The 20,330-nt window shown below is 46.2% G+C and overlaps 3 protein-coding genes across 3 annotated transcripts; 1 reads left to right on the top strand and 2 right to left on the bottom strand.

The window, feature by feature from the left end:
* Positions 1 to 214: 214 nt before the first annotated feature.
* Positions 215 to 2,560, bottom strand: GATC (glutamyl-tRNA amidotransferase subunit C). Its single transcript, XM_043969842.1, has 3 exons — positions 2,136 to 2,560; positions 1,515 to 1,618; positions 215 to 562 (listed from the first exon to the last, which is right to left on the bottom strand). The coding sequence occupies exons 1-3, from the start codon at positions 2,474 to 2,476 to the stop codon at positions 510 to 512; spliced, it is 498 nt and encodes a 165-aa protein (XP_043825777.1). The 5' UTR covers positions 2,477 to 2,560; the 3' UTR covers positions 215 to 509.
* Positions 2,488 to 4,512, top strand: TRIAP1 (TP53 regulated inhibitor of apoptosis 1). The gene is made up of 2 exons (XM_043969866.1): positions 2,488 to 2,761; positions 3,619 to 4,512. Exons 1-2 carry the CDS (start codon positions 2,615 to 2,617, stop codon positions 3,700 to 3,702), a joined length of 231 nt encoding a protein of 76 aa, XP_043825801.1. The 5' UTR covers positions 2,488 to 2,614; the 3' UTR covers positions 3,703 to 4,512.
* A 776-nt stretch (positions 4,513 to 5,288) lies between these two features.
* On the bottom strand, positions 5,289 to 8,457 carry LOC122730649 (cytochrome c oxidase subunit 6A1, mitochondrial). Its single transcript, XM_043969853.1, is given in 5 exon segments — positions 5,289 to 5,570; positions 8,027 to 8,105; positions 8,107 to 8,164; positions 8,335 to 8,395; positions 8,398 to 8,457. Coding segments are annotated over 5 exon segments (327 nt in total). The 5' UTR covers positions 8,443 to 8,457; the 3' UTR covers positions 5,289 to 5,486.
* Between the last annotated feature and the right edge of the window lie 11,873 nt (positions 8,458 to 20,330).

The following is a 20,330-nucleotide window of genomic DNA, read 5'->3' on the forward strand; positions in this document are numbered from 1 at the left end:
TGAATTGATGATGGTTTGGCCTTAGGTGAAACTCTGTGCTGCCCTTTTCAGCCTGTAATGCTCAGAATGGAGGCTTTATCAGCAGAGGAAATTGTTGATAAAAGAAGACGACACTTTATAAATAGACTAAGAACAGTCAGGAGGAAATAGGAACAATTCAGATTCCATCCAGTCCTGTGATCAGGAAGAAATAAATTCTTGGGCAAAAGTGCACTTTGGTTAGAAACTCACTCTTTAATAGTGTGCAGAAACTCTGAACCAAAGGTGATGGATTGTACAGTTAACCAGGACTCTTCCAATATATGTGACCCAGGGATTAAGTGAATACTTGACCCATTTCCTGGGAACGTCTCTTCCTGGACCTCCTTCACAGAGAGCAGGGGGAGAAGGGGGAAAGGGCCAGGGCCTGGCTAGGTTGACAAAAGTTCCTGGGAGCTTTTTCAGCTTAGTCTTTCCCAAGTGTCCTCCACATTGTTGGCTCTTGTGAGCACTGTTCCCCAAATCAGTGTTTAACTCTGTGTGACTGGATCTTGTTCACTTTGTTTTGGCAGAGTGATGTTACCTGTTTAAAACCAAAAAAGGAGAGTATTACAGCTAAGCCTGATTTTTTTCCTGCTTCAGAAACTAGTTGGTGTCTCATGGAAATAAGTGTAGTCATCACCCTGCTTTCTTAGCTAGGAATACCTGAATTTCTACCAGATTTGCCATAATACATTTGTTAGGAAATTTGCACAAGAGGGAAAGGAGTGCCCACCATCATGGACTTAGTAACACAAGTCAGTTGGGGTTTCTACCTTCACTGGCAAAAGAAGCATCCTCTCAAAAGTAATTACAACTTGAAATACTGAAGATAGGCACCTCGGAGCAGGGGGGCAAATGAAAACTACTTGGCTTTGTTTTTTTGTGAGGGAGGAGGTTATTAATGAATGAATGAATCCATATAGCCATTTGACACATCCCAAGAAGAGGAATTTGAATTCTCGTTCTCCAGAAAAACCAGCTACTTCTTTGTGACCCAAGGGTACCCCCTGTATTCCAGCAACTACTTGGGTAAGATTGTGTAGTTTACAGAACCAGAGGCACCCCAGAGGACCTACATCAAATTGGGATTCCCTGACACAAGAAATCCCTTTCAGCATGTGGGTAATAAGGATAAGGGGAAGGGCTGTGCCCTGCACCAGCGTCCTGGACTAGCAGCTAAGCCGGGCACAAAGCAGCCCATGGGTCCCAACCCATTCAAGTCAGAGAAGGGATGCACAGTATAAACCTCAAAGCGTCCAAAATAGCCAACTACAATTCAAAAATTGGTGTGGTTCAAGTGGGCCGAAAATCTTACATTGCCAGTGTTTACAATGATTTAGCAACAAAGCCCATCCTTTACACTGGAGGGCGGCTGCCATTAGCCAGCCCTCAGATTAAATCATCGATTTATACTCTGAGAATTACCTTAACCTATTTACCCTCCACCCCTCCAATCTCCCCCCCCCACCCCAGTGCCCCAGCGTAGCCTCTACCTGGGGGGGCCACGAAATACTCCTCGACAGTCTGGTGAGAGTTCTGTAGCAGGGCTTCCACACAGTTGCCTTCCACGACATCGTCAGCTCTCAGGTACAGGCACCTACAAGAGACCAGCAGCAGCTCCTCAGGCGAGGGGAGAAGGAAGAACACTGGCCCTGGAGCCCCAGCTCTGCAGTTGGGGGGGGGGGCTTCCTGGGTCTCCAAAACGTGCCTCCCGGCTCTAGGACCAGCTAGAGGACTCTTAAGGGCCCGGAGCCGCGGCTGTGGAGAAAGCTGTGACGTCAGACGCTGGCAGAAGCTGAAAAGAGCAAAACCCTAACAAGGTGGACGAGCCCGCCCACCCTGTGTCCTGTTTTCGCATTTTGTGGGGGGTGGGAAAGAATGATTAAAACGGCACAGGGAGGCCGACACGCCCACCCCGCTCCCTTGGAGGCTAACTGTAGGGGAAATGACGGCCCTAACTGGTGGTGTCGAGGAAGCGTCACGCGTCACGACGCTGGTTTAGCCACGTGCGGCGCTAAGTGCGCCGAGCGACTGGCCAAGTTTGCGGGACGCGAAGCGCATGAGTTCCTTGCCAGGGGCCTCGCTCGGGCGGCAGCCGGGCGGGCCGCGCCTACCGGTCCTCCAGCACCGACTCCATGGGCGCCACGCCGTCCGTGTCCACGGCGCGGAGCTGGCTCGCAAACTCGATGGCCGCCTGCAGCCGCTCCACACCTTCCCGGTTTCGGAAATCCACCAGGGCCAGGCGCTCCAGGTGCTCGATCAGCTCGGCGCTCACTCGGCCGCCTAGACGGGGCTCGGGGGGCGGGGCCGAAGGTTCGCCGCCCTGGGCCCTCCCCGAAACGCTCGCCGCAGATCGGTAACTCCCGACTCGTGCTTCCCGCGCCTGCGCTATCGCTCCTTTCGAGCGGTGATTCAGTCTTGCCCGCAGCGCTGGCCGGAGCGCGCGACTCCACATCCTCGCCGCTCGGCTACCCTTCGGCTCCCTGCGGCTTCTCTCCGAGCCAGGAGCGGGCGCTCCGGTGTGACGTTGGCGGCGCGCCGCGAGTGACGTCAGCAGTGCGCCGTCGCCCCTTCCACTGTGAGGCCGGTCGCCATGAACAGCGTGGGAGAGGCCTGCACCGACATGAAGCGCGAGTACGACCAGTGCTTCAACCGCTGGTTCGCCGAGAAGTTCCTCAAGGGCGACGGCTCCGGGGACCCCTGCACCGACCTCTTCAAGCGCTACCAGCAGTGCGTGCAGGTAAGCTTTGCCCTGAGAGCCGCGGGTTCTGACCGGGCCCTGCGTCACCTTGGGCGGGGGTGGGGGGGGGGCTCCCTTCCCTGGGCCTCAGTTCCGTTCCCCCGGGGGTACGAGGACGGGCCTCGGCCCGGTTCTGCGAAGCTCCTGCGGGTCCGAGGCCCTGCCTTCCGTGCTCTTCCGCCCGCCCTCCCCAGCGGCCCTGGGAGCGGGGTGGGGGAGGGGCCGGTGCCCCGAGGGACTCGCTGCGGGCCCCCCCCCCCCCCGCTTTCCGGGCGCCGTTTCCGCACCCCGAAAGCGGCGCGCGGGGGCGTGCTCGCTTTCCTTCATTTTCATTCCACGGTTTGATGGCACTAGATTCCTGCCTTGTGTTGTACACCCGGGTCTTATCCCCTCGGCAGGGCTGTTAAGCACCTACTGTGAAAGATGGGCATGTTTGGTACGGCAGGAAAAGGTGCCCCAAGTGTATTAGATTAGAACGAGGGGCTGCGGAGCTCTGAGTGAGGACGCTGGTCCCACCCCACTGATTCCCGCCTGTTCGCTGAAGACAAGGACCTTCCCAGTGCCTTCGGCAGAAATTGATTAGTAAATACCTGTTACGTTGAACTCTAGAGATTATTTCTAGTTCGACTTGTTCTTATTCCTAGGAGTAAAGGGAAGTCGAGTGAGGGGCACTGACTTTCTCAACAGAACTAAGCATTGGCAGTATTGGACTGAAATCCAATTAGTCCGATTACCAAGACAGTCATATTTGTGGTTTGGGTTCTTAAGAGACTCCTTTTTCTAGCTTCTTACTTTATAGGTAGCTTTCACAGCAGGAACCTGTGACAGTAACTAAAATGTAACTTCTCAACCCACAGAAAGCAATAAAGGAGAAGGAGATTCCCATAGAAGGGCTGGAGTTCATGGGCCATAGCAAAGAAAAGTCAGGAAGCTCTTCATGACCTTGGCAGCAGCCTTCAGGATGACCTTTTCAACTACAGAAATCAAGAAATCAAAGACTGGTCTCTGAAGAGGACCATGGATTCAAGCTTATTTACAAAATAAGCATGTTTTATCAAGCATGGAATAACAACGTTTCTTCAGATGCTCAGAATGTAACTTGGTCTGCTGCGCTTGGAATACGGTTGGCCTATAAATACAGGAGTCAGGATGGCTAGGCTGTTCTGAACTCTAGATCCCTGCTGCTAAATATTAAATAAACGTTTGGGTTTGGGCTGGGTCCCCCCTGCCCCCCAGCACATCTGATGCTCTGGGGGGGGGTGACTCCAGTATTTAAATGGAACCATTTAAATCGAATAATGGTTAAAGATGTGGAGCTGGCCAAAAAGGGCCTTTTAAGAGACAACTGCCTGCTTTTAAAAAGGATTCAGCTGGAATAAAAACAGGAAGTACTTGAAGGCTTCTAAGAAACCATTTTGAGCTCCCAAAGTTTGGTACTAATACTAAGCACAGAAATTAAGGTGACTTCTAGTTTCCTATAAATCTTGTCAATTTAGCTATGATGGTATTAAAAATGCAGAAATCTGATTTTCCTGATTCATGAGTGGTAATAGTGACTAAAACAAAAAAAAAAGTGATGGAAAAGGCATCTCTCACAGCTGAGCTATATGAGGGAAGAGTTTACAGGACTTGAATACTTGTACGTGGTTGAGATGAAAGGAATAGTTTGCTTTATTTGCCCATCATGTTCTGTAACATTTGAAATCCCAGAAGTGGAATAAATAACTGCTTTTTGGTTTAGTTTCACTTTTTATGGACTCTGTCTCCTTGTTCTCCCAAATCTAATGTTAGAAGCTTATAGGCACATTTTGCTGGAGAGTGTTAGTTTCTACTATTATCTCCACTTATGAGTGACTTGCCCAGGGTCACACATCTGGTAAATGTCTAAAACTAGATTTGAACAAAGGTTTTCCTGCTTCAGCCCTATTCACCATGCTGGTTTGAACTGCCTTATAAAGCTATTTAACTTACTGAATGTCTCTAATGGCTAATCAAAATCGCATTTAAAAAAAAAGTTGTAAGTGACTTGCCCAGGGTCACACAGCTAGTAAGTGGTAAGTGTCTGAGGTTGGATTTGAACTCGGGTACTCCTGACTCCAGGGCCGGTGTTCTATCCACTACGCCATCTAGCTGCCCCCCAAAATCGCTTTTTTTTTTTTTAAGGAAAATTGGGCAGGGAAGTAGGGTGGAGAAAACAAAATAACAGCCTTGAATTTAAAATTTAACATTTCTTTGGAGATCAGACAGTTAAGTCACGTTGGGTATGGGGGATCATGGGCATTCAAAGAAGCCAATATCTCACTGTTCGTCTTGTTACCCTATACTGCCAACCTCCCAGCTGTATCAGAGGTATAGTATAAGGAACAAGACTTCTCACTCCTGACATCCATGTCAAATAGCAGCTCTTTGAGGTTAATATCCTATTGACAATGAATCATATCCTGAAACTTGGCTAAGTCACCTAATTAATGCTCAGAAAAAAACACTGGGTGCTTGTTAAATTAATGAAAACCAGTATTTAAGACAATTCACCATGGTCTAAGGTAAGATTTATTTAAGCCTTCCTCAATCACAAGCAAAATGATAAAAGGTCAGCATATTTGTTACTGTGTGATGGAAGTTAACTTAAGGTCCCATAGAATTTTCTGATCCACATACAGAGGAAAGGATGGTCCATCAGCTGCTGTGGTCCCCCAGTGCTTGATTAGTATGGTCCAAGTTTTCTTTATTCATCCTCATAGCCGGTTGGGAGAGGATTGATATGATGATTATGAAACAGAGTATGGTTTCCATCTCCCCATGGGAAGGGCTGTGAAGAGAAATGCCAGAACATCAGACAATTCCAGTTAACACTTCTAAACTGTGGCCCTGTTAAGGGCCCTTCCACAAAGTCTTCTTTCAGCCCCATATCAGCTCTTGATATAGTCCAACCTTTCCATTAATTCATAGCCTCTCTACTTAGAGGTACCTCCCCCCACACAGACTCACATAACTACTTCTGGTAGTTATCAAACAGTTAAGCCTTTGTATAACCATTCATGCTTTTATAGTACTTTAAAGTCTGCAAAGTGCTTGATGTATACAAATGGATAACAGGTGCTATCAGCCTATCTTACAAAAAAGGAGACTGATGAAGACCCAGGTAAAGTGACTTGCCCAGCCAGGATCACACAAGTTAGTAAGTATCTGATGCTAGATTTAAACTGGGGCCTTCCTGACTCAAGGCCCACTGCTTGCTCTAGGACACCTCAATGCCTAGTCATGCAAGTGTCAAACATGGAACCAGGTTAAAATGTAATTGGGAATTTTGAACAAATATACAATAAACCATAGATAATGTTAATATCTGGCTTTCTGAGACAACATGATCTGGCAGGGCTCATTCTGTATGGTTTAATAGCTCCTGTTTCTGAGTTTGAAACCACTAAGGTGACACGTAGAGGAGGGGAAAGCCTATCAGCATAACCAAAAATAGCATATAAGTCAACTATAGAAACCAGCCTCTTTTTAGTTCCCACCATTAGAGGCAGGTATGATACCTTTTAAGTTTAAGCCAACAATTCTGACTTTAGTCAAAATAATTCACTATCCCAGTACCATTTTCAGGTAACAGATTCAGCATCAAGAGCAATCCCCAGATAGTAAATAAACCAGGGAAAGTCTGAGCCCATGAAGAGTCCCGAAGAGGCCTATCAGACATCAATGGATCATTTATACAGAACTTTCCAATTGGCAAATCGTCTACCTAGTAAGAAAGGTAGTGCAAACAGTAGTTTCCCTTTTACCAAAGGGGAAACAGGCAAATAAGTTATAACACTTTGCTAGGGTGACATGAAAGGTCATAAAAATGTGGTAGGGTAGAACCGGAATAGGTAAGGTTTGGGGTCAAAGTCCATCTCTGCCTTTACCTCTGGAAATACAAATATAAATCATCTGATGCAATTCAATTTAATAAGCATATCTTGTGGGTCCACAATTTACAAGGCTATGTATTTGGGGACATTAAGAGATGGTGGCTAAGTGGTATAGGAGGTGTCAGAATAAGGAAGACTCATCTTCCCATGTTCAAATCTGGCCTCAAGACACTTACTAGCCCTGTGACTGACTCTTCAGTTCCCTCATCTGTAAAGTGAGCTGGAGAAGGCAATGGCAAACTGCTCCAGTATTCTCAGCTGAGAAAACCCCAAATGGGGCCCCGAAGAGTTGGACTGAAAACCACCCCCCCCAAATCCCCAACTATCCTCAAGAAGCTTATACAAGCTTCTAAGGGGGAATAAGGCATGTACACAGCTACACATCATGCAACATACAGGCAGTCTGAGAGAATGGACAGTCAGTTTTCTGGTAGGACAGAAACACTTGGATTCAAATTCTACTCCCTATACTTAAACCCAAAGAGATTATGGATACAAACTACTCAGCAACCTTAAATGCACATGCGACCCAGAAGGCCTGTGACACACATTCAGTGTGATGGAGGCAAAGGAAAAATAAAGTTCTACAGCCAAATTTCATGTCACCACAGCAGAGGGAAGGGTGATGAAAATCTTATTCTCCTTTAGTGGCACAGTGGCCAGGGAATAGCACCTCTTTCCAGGGTTGTTGTGAGGATCAAATGAAACACATAGTAAGCACCTCATAAATGTTGGCTATCATCGTCGTCACCTTTTACTACTCAAGAGGGTTGTTAGTATCGAACGAATTCAACATCAATTGCACTTAAGGGGTTTTGTACCTACAACGGGCAAGCTCTTGTGTCAGCCACAGAAGTGTTTCAAGAAAACAGACCCCTCCATGATGCCCAGTCCCCTGCATTTACTGATCTGCGCTTCAGTCTTTTGCGAGGAGAGTGGGGGAGAAGGGGGAAGATATTCCACGGGAGACTTAAATACAAAACACTCGCTGAATTCCCGGCAGCCTTCCATCCTAAACCATAGTTTCATGATTAGAGCCTGAAGAAGCTCCAGGTCGGCTCTAGCACGACCTCCTCATAGCATAAAGGGCGGGGATCCCGAGACAGTCCCTGCCCTCGGGGAGCTCACACTCTAACGGGGGAGATAACAGGTAAAGGCGGATGCGCAGGATTAACACAGGGAAGGCGCTCGGGGAACGGAGGGGGCCGGACTGCTGCACAAAGCTGTATTGTAGCCGAGACAGGTAGGGGAGGAAAACGGAGGCCCAGAGGGGGTCCCACGAAGCCAGGCACGGCAGCGCTAACAGGGAGCACCTAGAGGGGGGTCCGGGCCCGGCTGCCCAGGGGCTTACCTTGGTCCGGATGCGGAGATGCGGGTAGGGGACGAATTCGGGTCGTTCATGATGTTCCCGCGACTCAGGTAGGCATCCGCATGCTGACTGCCACCCCGGGGCGCGCGACGAAGAAGGTCAGCGACCTCCACAGGCGGCCTGCGGGCAAGGGGCACCATGAGCCGGGGCCACTGCGGGCTGGACCGGCCCCGCCCTGCCCCGCCGCCTACTCCCTCCCCGGACCCAGGTCCTGCGCCCCGGGGACAAGGTCACCAGGTCACGCCCGGCTCGGCCCTCCCCGCGGCCGGAGCCCCGGCGCCTCCACTTACCCGTGCCCTCCTCGCCGTGGACGCCGCTGGACAGCAACCGCCCGGCCGGGGCCGGGGCCCGGACTGGCCCAGCAGCGACAGCAGCCGACCGCTCGCCGTTACAGCCATCTTCCAACAATAGCAGCCGCCGGACCGGAAGAAGGGGCGATATCCGCAGGGCGGGACCCCGACGCCTCCGGCGGCTTTCTATTGGACCGCTCCTTGTCTCCGCCTCTTCCCGCTGAGATGGAAAGAATTTCCTCACTGGGTCCTAGGCATGCGCAGCGCTAGCACAAAGCGGACGACTCGACCTAAATACTCAGAAGCCGCAGTGCAGAAGGACGCGTGCGCCGTTTGCCCCTTCGTTCACCTGCCGGCTTCTTGCTCACGTGATGCATGCTCAGTACCCGGGGAGCTTCGCACCCATCCTTTTACCTAACCGACAGCGCCGTGTTGAGGCGCATGCGCACCAATCAGATCTTGCGGGTGCTGGCCTAAGTTTGCCTTTGCCGCCTGTTTCTCCGCATGCGTTGTAGGGCTCGGGGCTTCCAAAGTTCCGCCTCTCTTTTAAAAAGCAGAAATCTAGGGAAACCACGTATTTTTGGGTCTTTCTCCGGTGACTTAACGTGGACTGAGGGCTTTATCTGGTTCTGCTAAAGGGCAAGGGGACCCTGGTGCCGGACAGTTCTGTGGACCTGGGCGGCGTCAGCCCGGTCATTCAGTCAGTGGATAAACATTTATTAAGCGCCTGCCGTGTAGCTCAGCACTTTTCAAACCTTAAAAGCGCCATATCAATTCAAACTGTCGTGATTAATAAGATTAACTCGTTTCCATGGGGTTTCTACTTAGGACGGTAGCTCTGGGAGCAGAGAGGAAACTGGGGAGTGTTGAGAGTAGGTGACCTGCTGAGAATCGGCTAGTCAGAGTCAGAAAAGAAGGTCCCCATGGATTTTCAGCTGATGTAATGATGCCCTAGGCCACCTGTGGGCTGATGGAGCAACCACTGCGGAGGCTGGTGTACATGAATTGTGGCCCACTAATCACCGCCCCCCCCCCCCCACCGCCTCCAGGAGGGAAACAGAAAATGAAGGGGCTGCTCCCTAAGGCTCCTTCCAGCTCAGGAGTCAATGAGTCCGTCTACACCCAGGGCGTTCTTGTTTCCTTTCGGCTGGCCTTTCCTGCAAACCCACAGGTCTGAAAACTTTAATTCCCTCTGCTTTCTCATCCTTTTGACAACCCTTATTACAGGTTGGGTTTTACAGCGGGCATTCAGGAAACTGAATGAACAAAAAGTCCGGCAAAAGCCGGACAGATGTCAGCAGCAGCTGTGAAAGAAAACTTCACAGTGAAAAAACAAAACATCCCTAAGTCATGGAAAGAAAGCAAAGGACCTCTGGGCATGAATAGACACATTCCCAGGTTATCAGGTTTTATTTCCTTACTGGGTCTGGCAAAGGATTGAGTGACTTTTCACCTGTGTAACCCTTGGGTAAGTCAGGATGTATATATAAGAACTTGGATTTTAGAGTGGTAGGACCTGGGTCCAAATCCCAGCAGTCACTAAACATTTATTTAAGCAACCACTATGTGCTAAACGCTGTGCTAAGTGCTGGGGGATACAAAGATAGACCAAACATAGTCACCATTTTTGAACTTTTAAAAATGTATCAATCGGGGCAGCTAGATGGGCACAGTGGATAGAGCACCGGCCCTGGAGTCAGGAGTACCTGAGTTCAAATGTGACCTCAGACACTTAACACTTACTAGCTGTGTGACCCTGGGCAAGTCACTTAACCCCCAATTGCCTCACTAAAAAAAAAAAATGTATCAATCAATCAAAACAATCAGTTCTGCTGACTCGTTTTTCTTCTCCAAAAATACTGTCCCAGGATGGTTTTCTGGGGGTTGGCGGGGGTGGGAGTTAAGGGGAGGGATACATGGGATGTAATAGTGATGTGAAAAACAAAATCTCAATAAAAACTTATTTTTTTAAAAAAAGGACCATTCCCTGTCCTAAATGAGCTGGACCATTTGCTCACTCTGAAACCTTGGACCCATTCCTTTCCTTGGACCAATTCCTCTCTCTATAAATCGATTAATCAATCAACATTTATTAAGCACCTACTATGTACCAGGCAGTGTTAAAACACTGGGGATACAAAAGACAATAAGTCCTTACCCACAAGGAGGTGACAATGGGAGACAACAAGTAAACAAATATATAGAAAGCAAGCTACTGTGTATACAGGATACAGAGGAAATAATTACCAGAAAGAAGAGGGGATGGGGGAGGCTTCCTGTAGAAGGTAGGGTTTTAGTTGGAACCTAAAGGAAGCCAGGGAGGTCAGCAGGCAAAGCTGAGGACAACATTCTAGGAATGGGAGACAACCGGACAGAATGTCAGAGATGAGAAATGGAGGGTCTTTGTTATGGGTATATAGATGGGGCTAATTCAAAATCCAGCCTCAGACACTTAACACTTACTAGCTGTGTGACCCTGGACAAGTCACTTCACCCCCAATTGCCTCACCAAAAAAAAAAAAGAAAGAAAGAATAACACCCTCTTGCACACAAATCCAATTAGAATAATAAATAATAGTTTATTTAGGTGCTAGGGAAAGGAAACAAAGAGAGAAGTCCTTGGACTTTTTCTCATGGGGAGAAGGCATGGCACAGAGGCATAGCTCTCTGAGATACCTATCTCCTTGAGCAGGAGACAGGCAAATACTTTTTTGTTTTGTTTTATTTTGTTTTGTTTTGTTTTTTTTGTGGAGCAATGAGGGTTAAGTGACTTGCCCAGGGTCACACAGCAAGTAAGTGTCAAGTATCTGAGACCAGATTTGAACTCAGGTCCTCCTGAGGCAAATACTTTTTATAGAAGACACATGGTGGTCTGATGGGTGATCATTCTGACTATGGAAAGTTCCCTTATTGGGGGGAGGACCATCCCTCACTGGTGGTGCTTGCGGGGAAGTTGGGTGAGGAGCAGCTCTTGATCTTTTCTTTCTTTCTTTTTTTTTTTTTTTTAGTGAGGCAATTGGGGTTAAGTGACTTGCCCAGGGTCACACAGCTAGTAAGTGTTAAGTGTCTGAGGCTGGATTTGAACTCAGGTACTCCTCACTCCAGGCCCGGGGCTCTATCCACTTCGCCACCTAGCTGCCCCAGCTCTTGATCTTTCAAGCCATCTCTCTCCTCACACCACAAAGGCAGCAGCCACACCTAATCTTATCTCCCCAGGGGTGGGGGAGACTGGAATAAAGGGTGGTAGTCCTGTAGTTAACTCTGTCCTGATCTGGTGCTGCTTATCTCTTTAGATATGTCAGTCCTTTGGTTTAGTTTCTCAAGGAGAAGGTTCTTTTGATTTACTCCCAGAAAAAGTTCTGGGGTACCCAGGGCCATTCAAATGAGGTGCCCAGTCCCATAACAGTCTTGTTCAATGGAATAGCCAGGACAGTGTCACTGGATGGAAGAGTTCGTGCTGGTACCTGAGGTATAAGAAGTTTGGAAAGTTAGGAGATAGCTAGGTTGGAAGGGATTTGAATGCAAGCAGAGCATTTTGTATTTATTCCTGGAGGTGATAGAGAGACATTGGAATTTGTTGAGTAGGGAAGTGACATGATCCAGTCTGTGCTTTAGGAAAATCTCTTTGGTGTCTTAGTGGAGGATGGCTTGGAGTGGGGAGGGACATGAGGCAGACTGACCCACCAGCAGGCTATTACAACAATCCAGGTGTGAACAAGACTAATGTGAAAATATGTTTAACATGATTATAGTAGATAACATATCAGATTGCTTGCTGGCTTTGGAAGGAGGGAAGGAGAAGAATTTTGGAACTCAAGATTATATGCCCAAAGGAGTGTCCAAAACTGCTCCCATACCATATGAATTTCTGCAAATTGTGCACATGGGTAGGCAAGCAGTTACATATATGCACCCAAATGAACTGCTGGATATTGGTGGAGTAGTTCAACTTTTGTAAAGTATTCTTTGGAGATAAAGCTCTATAGAAATCAATATGTAAATAAATAGATAGTGACTGGAGAAAAACAAACACACCAACAATCCAGATGTGAGGTTGATGAGGACCTATACCAGGGTGATAGCAGTACCAGAGGGGAGAGGGGGCATATTTGAGAAATGCTGAAGAGATGAAATTGGCCAGGATGTTAAAAAGGTGAAATGGACAAGAGATGTTGTGGAAGTGAAACTGACCAGAGTTGTTGCAAAGGAGAAATGGACAAGAGATGCTGCAGAGGTGAAATTGAGCAGAGGTGTTGCAAAGGTAGAAATGGGACAGGAGATGCTTTGGAGATGAAATCTAAAGGTCTTGGTCATAACTTGGATTAAGAGGAAGGGAACTGGGGGTTGGGAGAGATAGTGAGGAATCCAGGATGACTCCTAGGTTGGGAGCCTGAGGGAGCAGGAGGATGGTATAGTAAAAAAGGAAAAAAGTGAGGGGCTTAATACCCAGAAAAGAGCAGAAGAAAGTTCAGAAGGAAGCACAGACAAGCAGGACAGTTTTGAAAGTCATATTTAGAATTCATTACATACTTTTTTTTTTATTTAAAAAGTGAGGGGGCAGCTAGATGGCGCAGTGGATAAAGCACTGGCCTTGGATTCAGGAGGACCTGAGTTCAAATCCAGCCTCAGACACTTGACATGTACTAGCTGTGTGACCCTGGGCAAGTCACTTAACCCCAATTGCCTCACTAAAAAAAAACAAAACACAATAAACAAAAAACAACAACAACAAAAAAGTGACATAAAAGTGAGCAGCTATGAAAGGGAGACTTGGTTTCACATATATACACATATATGCAAATATATATATGTATATATGTATATATATACATACATATACATATATATATGTGTGTGTGTGTGTATATATATATATATATATATATATATATATATACAGTACATACATATTCCTCTTTTTATGTCCTGCTGTGTGTATTGAAATGCTTGCTTTTGGAGGAGTTTAAGCTTAGAATTTTTAAAGTGGGTTTACCATAGAAGGTTCTTTTTTTTTTGCAGGACAATAAGGGTTAAGTGACTGCCCAGGGTCACACAGCTAGTGTCAAGTGTCTAAGACTGAATTTTAACTCAGATCCTCCTGAATCCAGGACTTTTCTTTATCCACTGTGCTGTATAGCTGCCTGAAGGTTCCTTTAAAAAAAAAAAAGTTATCCATTAAATTTAACAAGATAGTAACATTACCCTGTTTGTGCTCGTTCTGAAATCTTTTGGTTTTCTTGTGCATTTTTTTATGTTTTACTGATGCTTTTTTCTTACTAACTTAGCCCCCCACCAGCCATCCAAGCAGAAACTGTCCCTTGTAACAAGTCAACCAAGTTAAACAAATACATTGAAATAGATAATTCCCAAGATCACTTCTAGGTCTAACACTTTGTGTTCTATGTTCTACAAAAAAAAAGAAACTGGGAAGCCTTCGTGTGCAAAGAAACCATTCTTTATTAAGAAAACCAAGGTGGGGTCTGCAGTTTGCCCAGTACATCTGAGATCCAGAGATATAAAATTCACAGTTATTTATAGGTCTCTTAATTCATGTATGGTGGGGGGGAAAAAAGACTTGTTATTGTGCAAATTAGTTCTCTTTTACTCAAGCAGGCTCTCGAGGGTCCTTTTACATGAGAAAGCTCAGAGCAAATTTACTTCATTTTAATATAAAGAGTTAATATATGGGTATGATTATTGTGTTCACATACTTGAGATACACATTTTATAATGATTTAATTACACTTCTAAGGTTAGTTAAACAGGAATTTCCCTGACATCACAGTTTGGTCTATATGCGGTTTTGTGTGTGTGGGTTTTTTTTGTTGTTTTTGTTTTTGCAGGGCAATGGGGGTTAAGTGACTTGCCCAGGGTCACACAGCTAGTAAGTGTCAGTGTCTGAGGCCGGATTTGAACTCAGGTACTCCTGAATCCAGGGCCGGTGTTTTATCCACTGCGCCACCTAGCTGCCCCCCCTGTTTTGTTTTGTTTTTAACTGGGACTATGTTCTAACTATAAATTACACAATTATTTCTTATCCTAATGATTATAACTGATAAAAGATTAGCAAGACAATATAGGGCAAAGCACTCAAGACATTGATTATTGATCCTTTTCCTTTAAGTTCCAAGGTCCCTGCCATTGCTTAACATTCTATGTTCTAGGGAAAGCTAGGTGGCATAGTGGATAAAGCACCGGCCCTGGATCAGGAGTACCTGAGTCAAATCCGGCCTCAGACACTTGGCACTTGCTAGCTGTGTGACCCTGGGCAAGTCACTTAACCTCATTGCCCCCCCCCCCAAAAAAAAAAAAAAACCAACCAACCATTCTGTGTTCTAATGTTTCTTCTTGTTCCTTCATTCTGTGTTTATAGGGTCATAGATCTAAAAATGGAAGGCAGGGGCAGCTAGGTGGTGCAGTGGCCCTGGAGTCAGGAGTACCTGAGTTCAAATCTGGCCTCAGACACTTGACACTTACTAGCTGTGTGACCCTAGGCAAGTCACTTAACCCAATTGCCTCACCAAAAAAACAAAAAAACAAAAATGGAAAGCATCCCAAGGCCCTGGAAGTCAGGAGTACCTGAGTTCAAATCCAGCCTTGGACACTTGACACTTACTAGCTGTGTGACCCTGGGCAAGTCACTTAACCCCAATTGCCTCACTAAAAAAAAAAAAAATTAAAATTAAAACAAGTTAACCAACCCCAGATTAAGGACCCTTATTCTAACATGATCTATATTCTCTTGCAACTTCTCTCATGCTCTGTGTTCTAAGTTCCAAGTTCCCTACCATCTCTAAACATCTTTAGTGTAGTTCTAGACATTCTTACTTCACTAATGCTCTATCTTCTAAGTTTTCCTCTATCTCTAGAATTCTCTGTGTTGGTTCTGAGATTCCTTCCAGCCCAACTGTTTTGTCCTTTGTCCTAAGGTCCCTATCTCTCTACTATCCTCGGTTCTATGTCCCCATTAGATTGTAAACCTCTTGAGGGCAGGGATTATCTTTTGAGTCTTTTTGTATCCTTCAGATTTAGCACACTACCAGGAACATAATAGGCACTTATAAAAGTTCACTGTGTAAAGTTGCTATCTGTAAGGGGCTAAAATTCTAGCCTAAAACTGTCTAAAAAATCTATTGAGTGGGTCACCTTATAATGAAGCTATAAGCTTTAGCAAGAGTTTAGATTTTTAAGTATTTTATTAAGGAGCATTAGAATTTGGAGAGGAGAGAGAAAGAGGCCAAAATTGTTTCATCTATCTATCTCAGGGAGCCAGCATCTCAGCTCCAATCAACTGAGGTCCTGGGTGAAAGAGAGAACCTTGCCCCTTCTTCTTCCCAGAAACCTCTTGTGAAGCAGGAAACAGAGCTGTCCACACCACACATAGCTCTAAGCTAATTGGTTGGCAGCCCTGACTGACAGAACTAACAGGCGGCTCTACAGCCTGCAAGCTGGTCAGCTTCCGGACACTAATGTCACTTGGCTTGTCCTCACATGGCTTCTCCCTCATGGCCAGAGCTTCCCTATAGTAATCTCTCCAGTAGGGGTGTGCAATTCCAATTCTCACAACTGATTGACTAAAGTTCATTCCATTTCTCCCATCCTGTGTTCTGTTGTCCTAAGGTATTATCTATTTCTAAATGTCTGTATCTTCATTCTAGGATTACCCCATTTCAAATCAGCCTGAGCTGAATTGTACTGAAAAAGGCAGAATTTTGCTTCTCTCTTGCTGACCCAGGACTAGGACCCCTCCTCCCACTGTGTGGCATCTGGGGCTTCCCCATGTGGACTAAGTATGGAGAGGTTCTGTTTAGAGGTTTAAAGGCCCCCAGGGGCAGCTGACCTCAAAGTAATCCTCTGCCAGTTTGCTGGGCTTATCTGTCCCTGGAGGCCATACAAGGCCAAGCTGATCTGGGCTAAGGGTTTGACGCCATTCTTTCTGGCAGCTGGAGATGGTTACTCTTCTCCTGTAGTGGCTAAGCCTCCCTCTGATGACTCTTGTCCCAAGGTCAGAGAGCAGGGGAGAGACTGACAGGAGCACAGGCTGCCTAAAGGATCCTACCCTTGGGAGTGTGAGCAGGGCTGTCCTGGATAAGGAGAGAGAACAAAAAGGAAGGATGGTCAAGGTGGCTCCCAAGCAGCTCATTCTGCTCCCCTGCCCCCTTCAGAGAAAAACTCTCCCATTTTTAGAATGTTTTGCCAGGCACTTGAACTCTAATCCCCCATTTTAAAGATGTGAGAAATGAAGTTCAGTAGGGTCCAATGGAAACAGTGCTACTAGATTTGGAATCAAAGAGCTTGGGTTCAATATCCGGGTTTTGCCATTTACTTCCTATGTAAACTGGGCCTCGGTTTCTGAACCTGTTGGATTAGATGGACCTCTAAGGTCCCTTCCTGAGCTTATGCAAAGAGAAGTGACTTACCCACACTCACATCAACAAACATTTATAAAGCAGCTACTACATGACAAGCCCTGTGCTAATGGCTGAGCTCTCACAGAGTCTGGGTTCTGAGGATCACAGAATTTTAGAATTAGAAGAAACTCAGAAAAGAATCTAAAGCAGAGGCTGGTCTCATGAAAACCTGTGGACTTCCCCTCAGAATCAGGTTTTTAACAGCATAAAATAAAATACATAGAATTACAAAGAGATGAATTATATTGGAATACAGTTATCAAAAATTGTTAAAACGGGGCAGTAGGGCAGCTAGGTGGCACAGTGGATAAAGCACTGGCCTTGGATTAGGAGTACCTGAGTTCGAATCCAGCCTCAGACACCTTGACACTTACTAGCTGTGTGACCCGGGGCAAGTCACTTGACCCTCATTTGCGCCTCCAGAACACAAAAAAAAAATGAAAAAAAAAAAAAACGGGGGCAAATAGGTGGCACAGTGGATAAAGCACTGGCCCTGGACTCAGGAGGACCTGGAGTTCAAATCTGGCCTCAGACACTTGAGCTGTGTGACCCTGGGCAAGTCACTTACCCTCATTGCCCTGCCCCCCCCATAGTTAAAAACAAGTTCACAGACCTCACAATCTAGAGCAACTACACTTTTTTTATAAGTGATAAAACTGAGGACACAGAAAGAGAATATGAAGACCCTATCTTTTTTTTAGATGGGGGCAGGAGGAGGGAACAAAACATTTATTAATTCTGAAACAATTGGAATGACGCCGCTGCTGGAGAGTTTCTGTAGGAAAGCTCCGCCATGAGGAGAAGGTATCTGAGTGCAAGCCATGCGGTTTTCCTTGGTGTCAGGAAGTGACATTTGCTCATGGGTACTGTCTATAAAAGTGGCAAGGCTTGCTTTCTTATTTCTGGAGGACTTCAGGGAGGGAGATAGACTGCTGAATCTAGGCCTCTTTCTTGCTCTTCACCAAATTCTTATTCTCCTTTATAAATGCTTAAAAGTCTAAATTCTTAGGGCAGCTATGTGGTGCAGTAGATAGAGCACCGGCCTGGAGTCAGGGGACCTGAGTTCAAATCCAGTCTCAGACCCTTGACACTTACTAGCTGTGTGACCCTGGGCAAGTCACTTAACCCCAATTGCCTCACCAAGAAAAAAATAAAATTAAAAAAAGAAGAAAAGTCTAAACTTTTGCAAAATCTTATAATTTATTGCACCACTCATTAGATTTTTTTTTTTTTTGGTGAGGCAATTGGGGTTAAGTGACTTGCCCAGGGTCACACAGTTAGTGTCAATGTTCTGAAGTCAGATTTGAACTCAGGTACTCCTGACTCCAGGGCCAGTGCTCTATCCACTGTGCCACCTAGCGCCCCCCACTTGTTAGATATTTTAGACAGACTAGCTAGAATTTTAGCCCTTACAATTCTATGCCAGGCACTTTTTTTTTTATACAAATACTCTTATTTGGTCCTCACAACAATCTTGCAAGGTAGGTGCTATGATTATGCCCATTTTACATTTGGGGAAGCTGAGGCAGAAAGACTTGCCCATGGTCACACAACTCATTTGAGGCTATATTTGAACTGAGATATTCTTGACTCCAGGCCCAGAATTCTATTCATTGTACCATCTAACTGCTTAGGAAGAGGTAACAATCTCAGAAAGGAGAAGGTCACATGGGGAATAATTGTAGCAGTACTGGGACACAGTGCCTAGCTCTCCCAAGGCCAGCCTCAGCACTCTTGCCGGCACATCCCACTACTGGCCCGAGAGTGATGAGGGTGACCTTTCCTTAGAGACTGAAGAAAATCGGAGGAGCTCTGAGTTCTGGGTCACTTTTGTTTCCCAGACCTCCAGGATCACAGGTCACAGAATCTCAGAGTGGGAAGGGCCCTGGTTGCCCAACCGGTCCAACTTCTACCCAAAAAAGGATCCCCTTTACCTAAGGGAACGGTCAGCTGGATTGTGGCTGGAGAACCACTGAGAGAGAACCCACTATTTCCCCAGCCAGGTGGTGGGATAACCCTAATTGCCCTCTCTTTTCTTTTCTTTCTTCCTTTCTCTTTTGGTGACGCAATTAGGGTTAAGTGACTTGCCCAGGGTCACACAGCTAAGTAAGTGTCAAGGGTCTGAGGTTGGATTTGAACTCAGGTCCTCCTGAATCAGGGCTGGGTGCTCTATCCACTGTGCCACCTAACTACCCCCAATTGATGAATGTTCTTTTTTTTTTTGTTTATTGGTGAGCAATGGGGGTTAAGTGACTTGCCCAGGGTCACACAAGCTAGTAAGTGTTAAGTGTCTGAGGCCGGATTTGAACTCAGGTACTCCTGACTCCAGGGCAGTGCTCTATCCACTGTGCCACCTAGCTGCCCCAATTGCCTCTTTCAACCTCAGTTTCATCTTTAAAATGGGTATGATAGGGGCAGCTAAGGTGGCACAGTGGATAGAGCACCAGCCCTGGATTCAGGAGGACCTGAGTTCAAATCCGGCCTCCAGACACTTAACACTTACTAGCTGTGTGCCCTGGGCAAGTCACTTAACCCCCATTGCTTCACCAAAAACCAAAAACCAAAACAAATAAATGGTATGATAACAGTGTCTCCATCCCAGAGATTGTTGTGAGGAGCAGATGAGATAACCTAACCTATGTAACGCACCATATTGATAAATGCTAGCTGTTACTGACTCTAAATCTGACTCTGCCACTTCCACCCACAGCTCCTACTTCTGCCCTCAGGGACAAGGACAAGACTAATTAATCCCTTTTCCCTGTGACAATCTTCAGATACATGAAGACATCTATTATTCACACAGTTTTCTCTTCTCCACAAGAATAATTCCTAGCACTGGGGCAGCTAGGTGGTGCAGTGGATAGAGCACCGGCCTGAATTCAGAGAAGGACCTGAGTTCAAATCCAGCCTCAGACACTCTTAACAATTACTAGCTGTGTGACCCTGGGCAAGTCACTTAACCCCCAACTGCCTCACACAACAAACAAACAGAAAACAATAATATCTAGCTCTGATATGGGCCTTAAATTTTACAAAGCGTTTTGCATATGTTATCTGATTGGATTCTCACCAGTCCTCCTGAAAGGTCACTGTTTTTATAATTACAGTTAAGGAAACTGAGAGAGAAAAAAATTACTTTGGCCAAGGTCATACAGGTAGTAAGTGTCTGAGGTGGGATTCCAATTCAAATCTTCCCTGACTTCCAGTATAGTTCCCTAACCACTGAATATCTAGTTAGAACATCCCGGTTCCTTCAGACAACCCCCAATGGCATGGGCTCCACCCTCCTGGTTTCCATTTTCTGGACCCTCTGCAATACACCAAACATGGCGCCAGAGCTTAACACAATATTCCAGATGGAGTCTGATCAGGGCAGAGGATGCTGGGATACCTCCAGAGTCCTTGGATATCTTCTTAATCCAGCCTAAAGTGGAATCACCTTTCTTGGCCACTAGGTGGCTCTGTCTTCCTCAGTTTCTTCAACTGTAAAATGGGGTTAATAATAGCATGTTATCTGATTTGATCCTCACCATGATCAAATAAGACCATATTTGTTAAAGCACTTAGGAAGTGCCTGACACA

Source organism: Dromiciops gliroides, chromosome 1 (assembly GCF_019393635.1).
Source record: "Dromiciops gliroides isolate mDroGli1 chromosome 1, mDroGli1.pri, whole genome shotgun sequence".
Classification (NCBI taxonomy): Eukaryota; Metazoa; Chordata; class Mammalia; order Microbiotheria; family Microbiotheriidae; genus Dromiciops; species Dromiciops gliroides.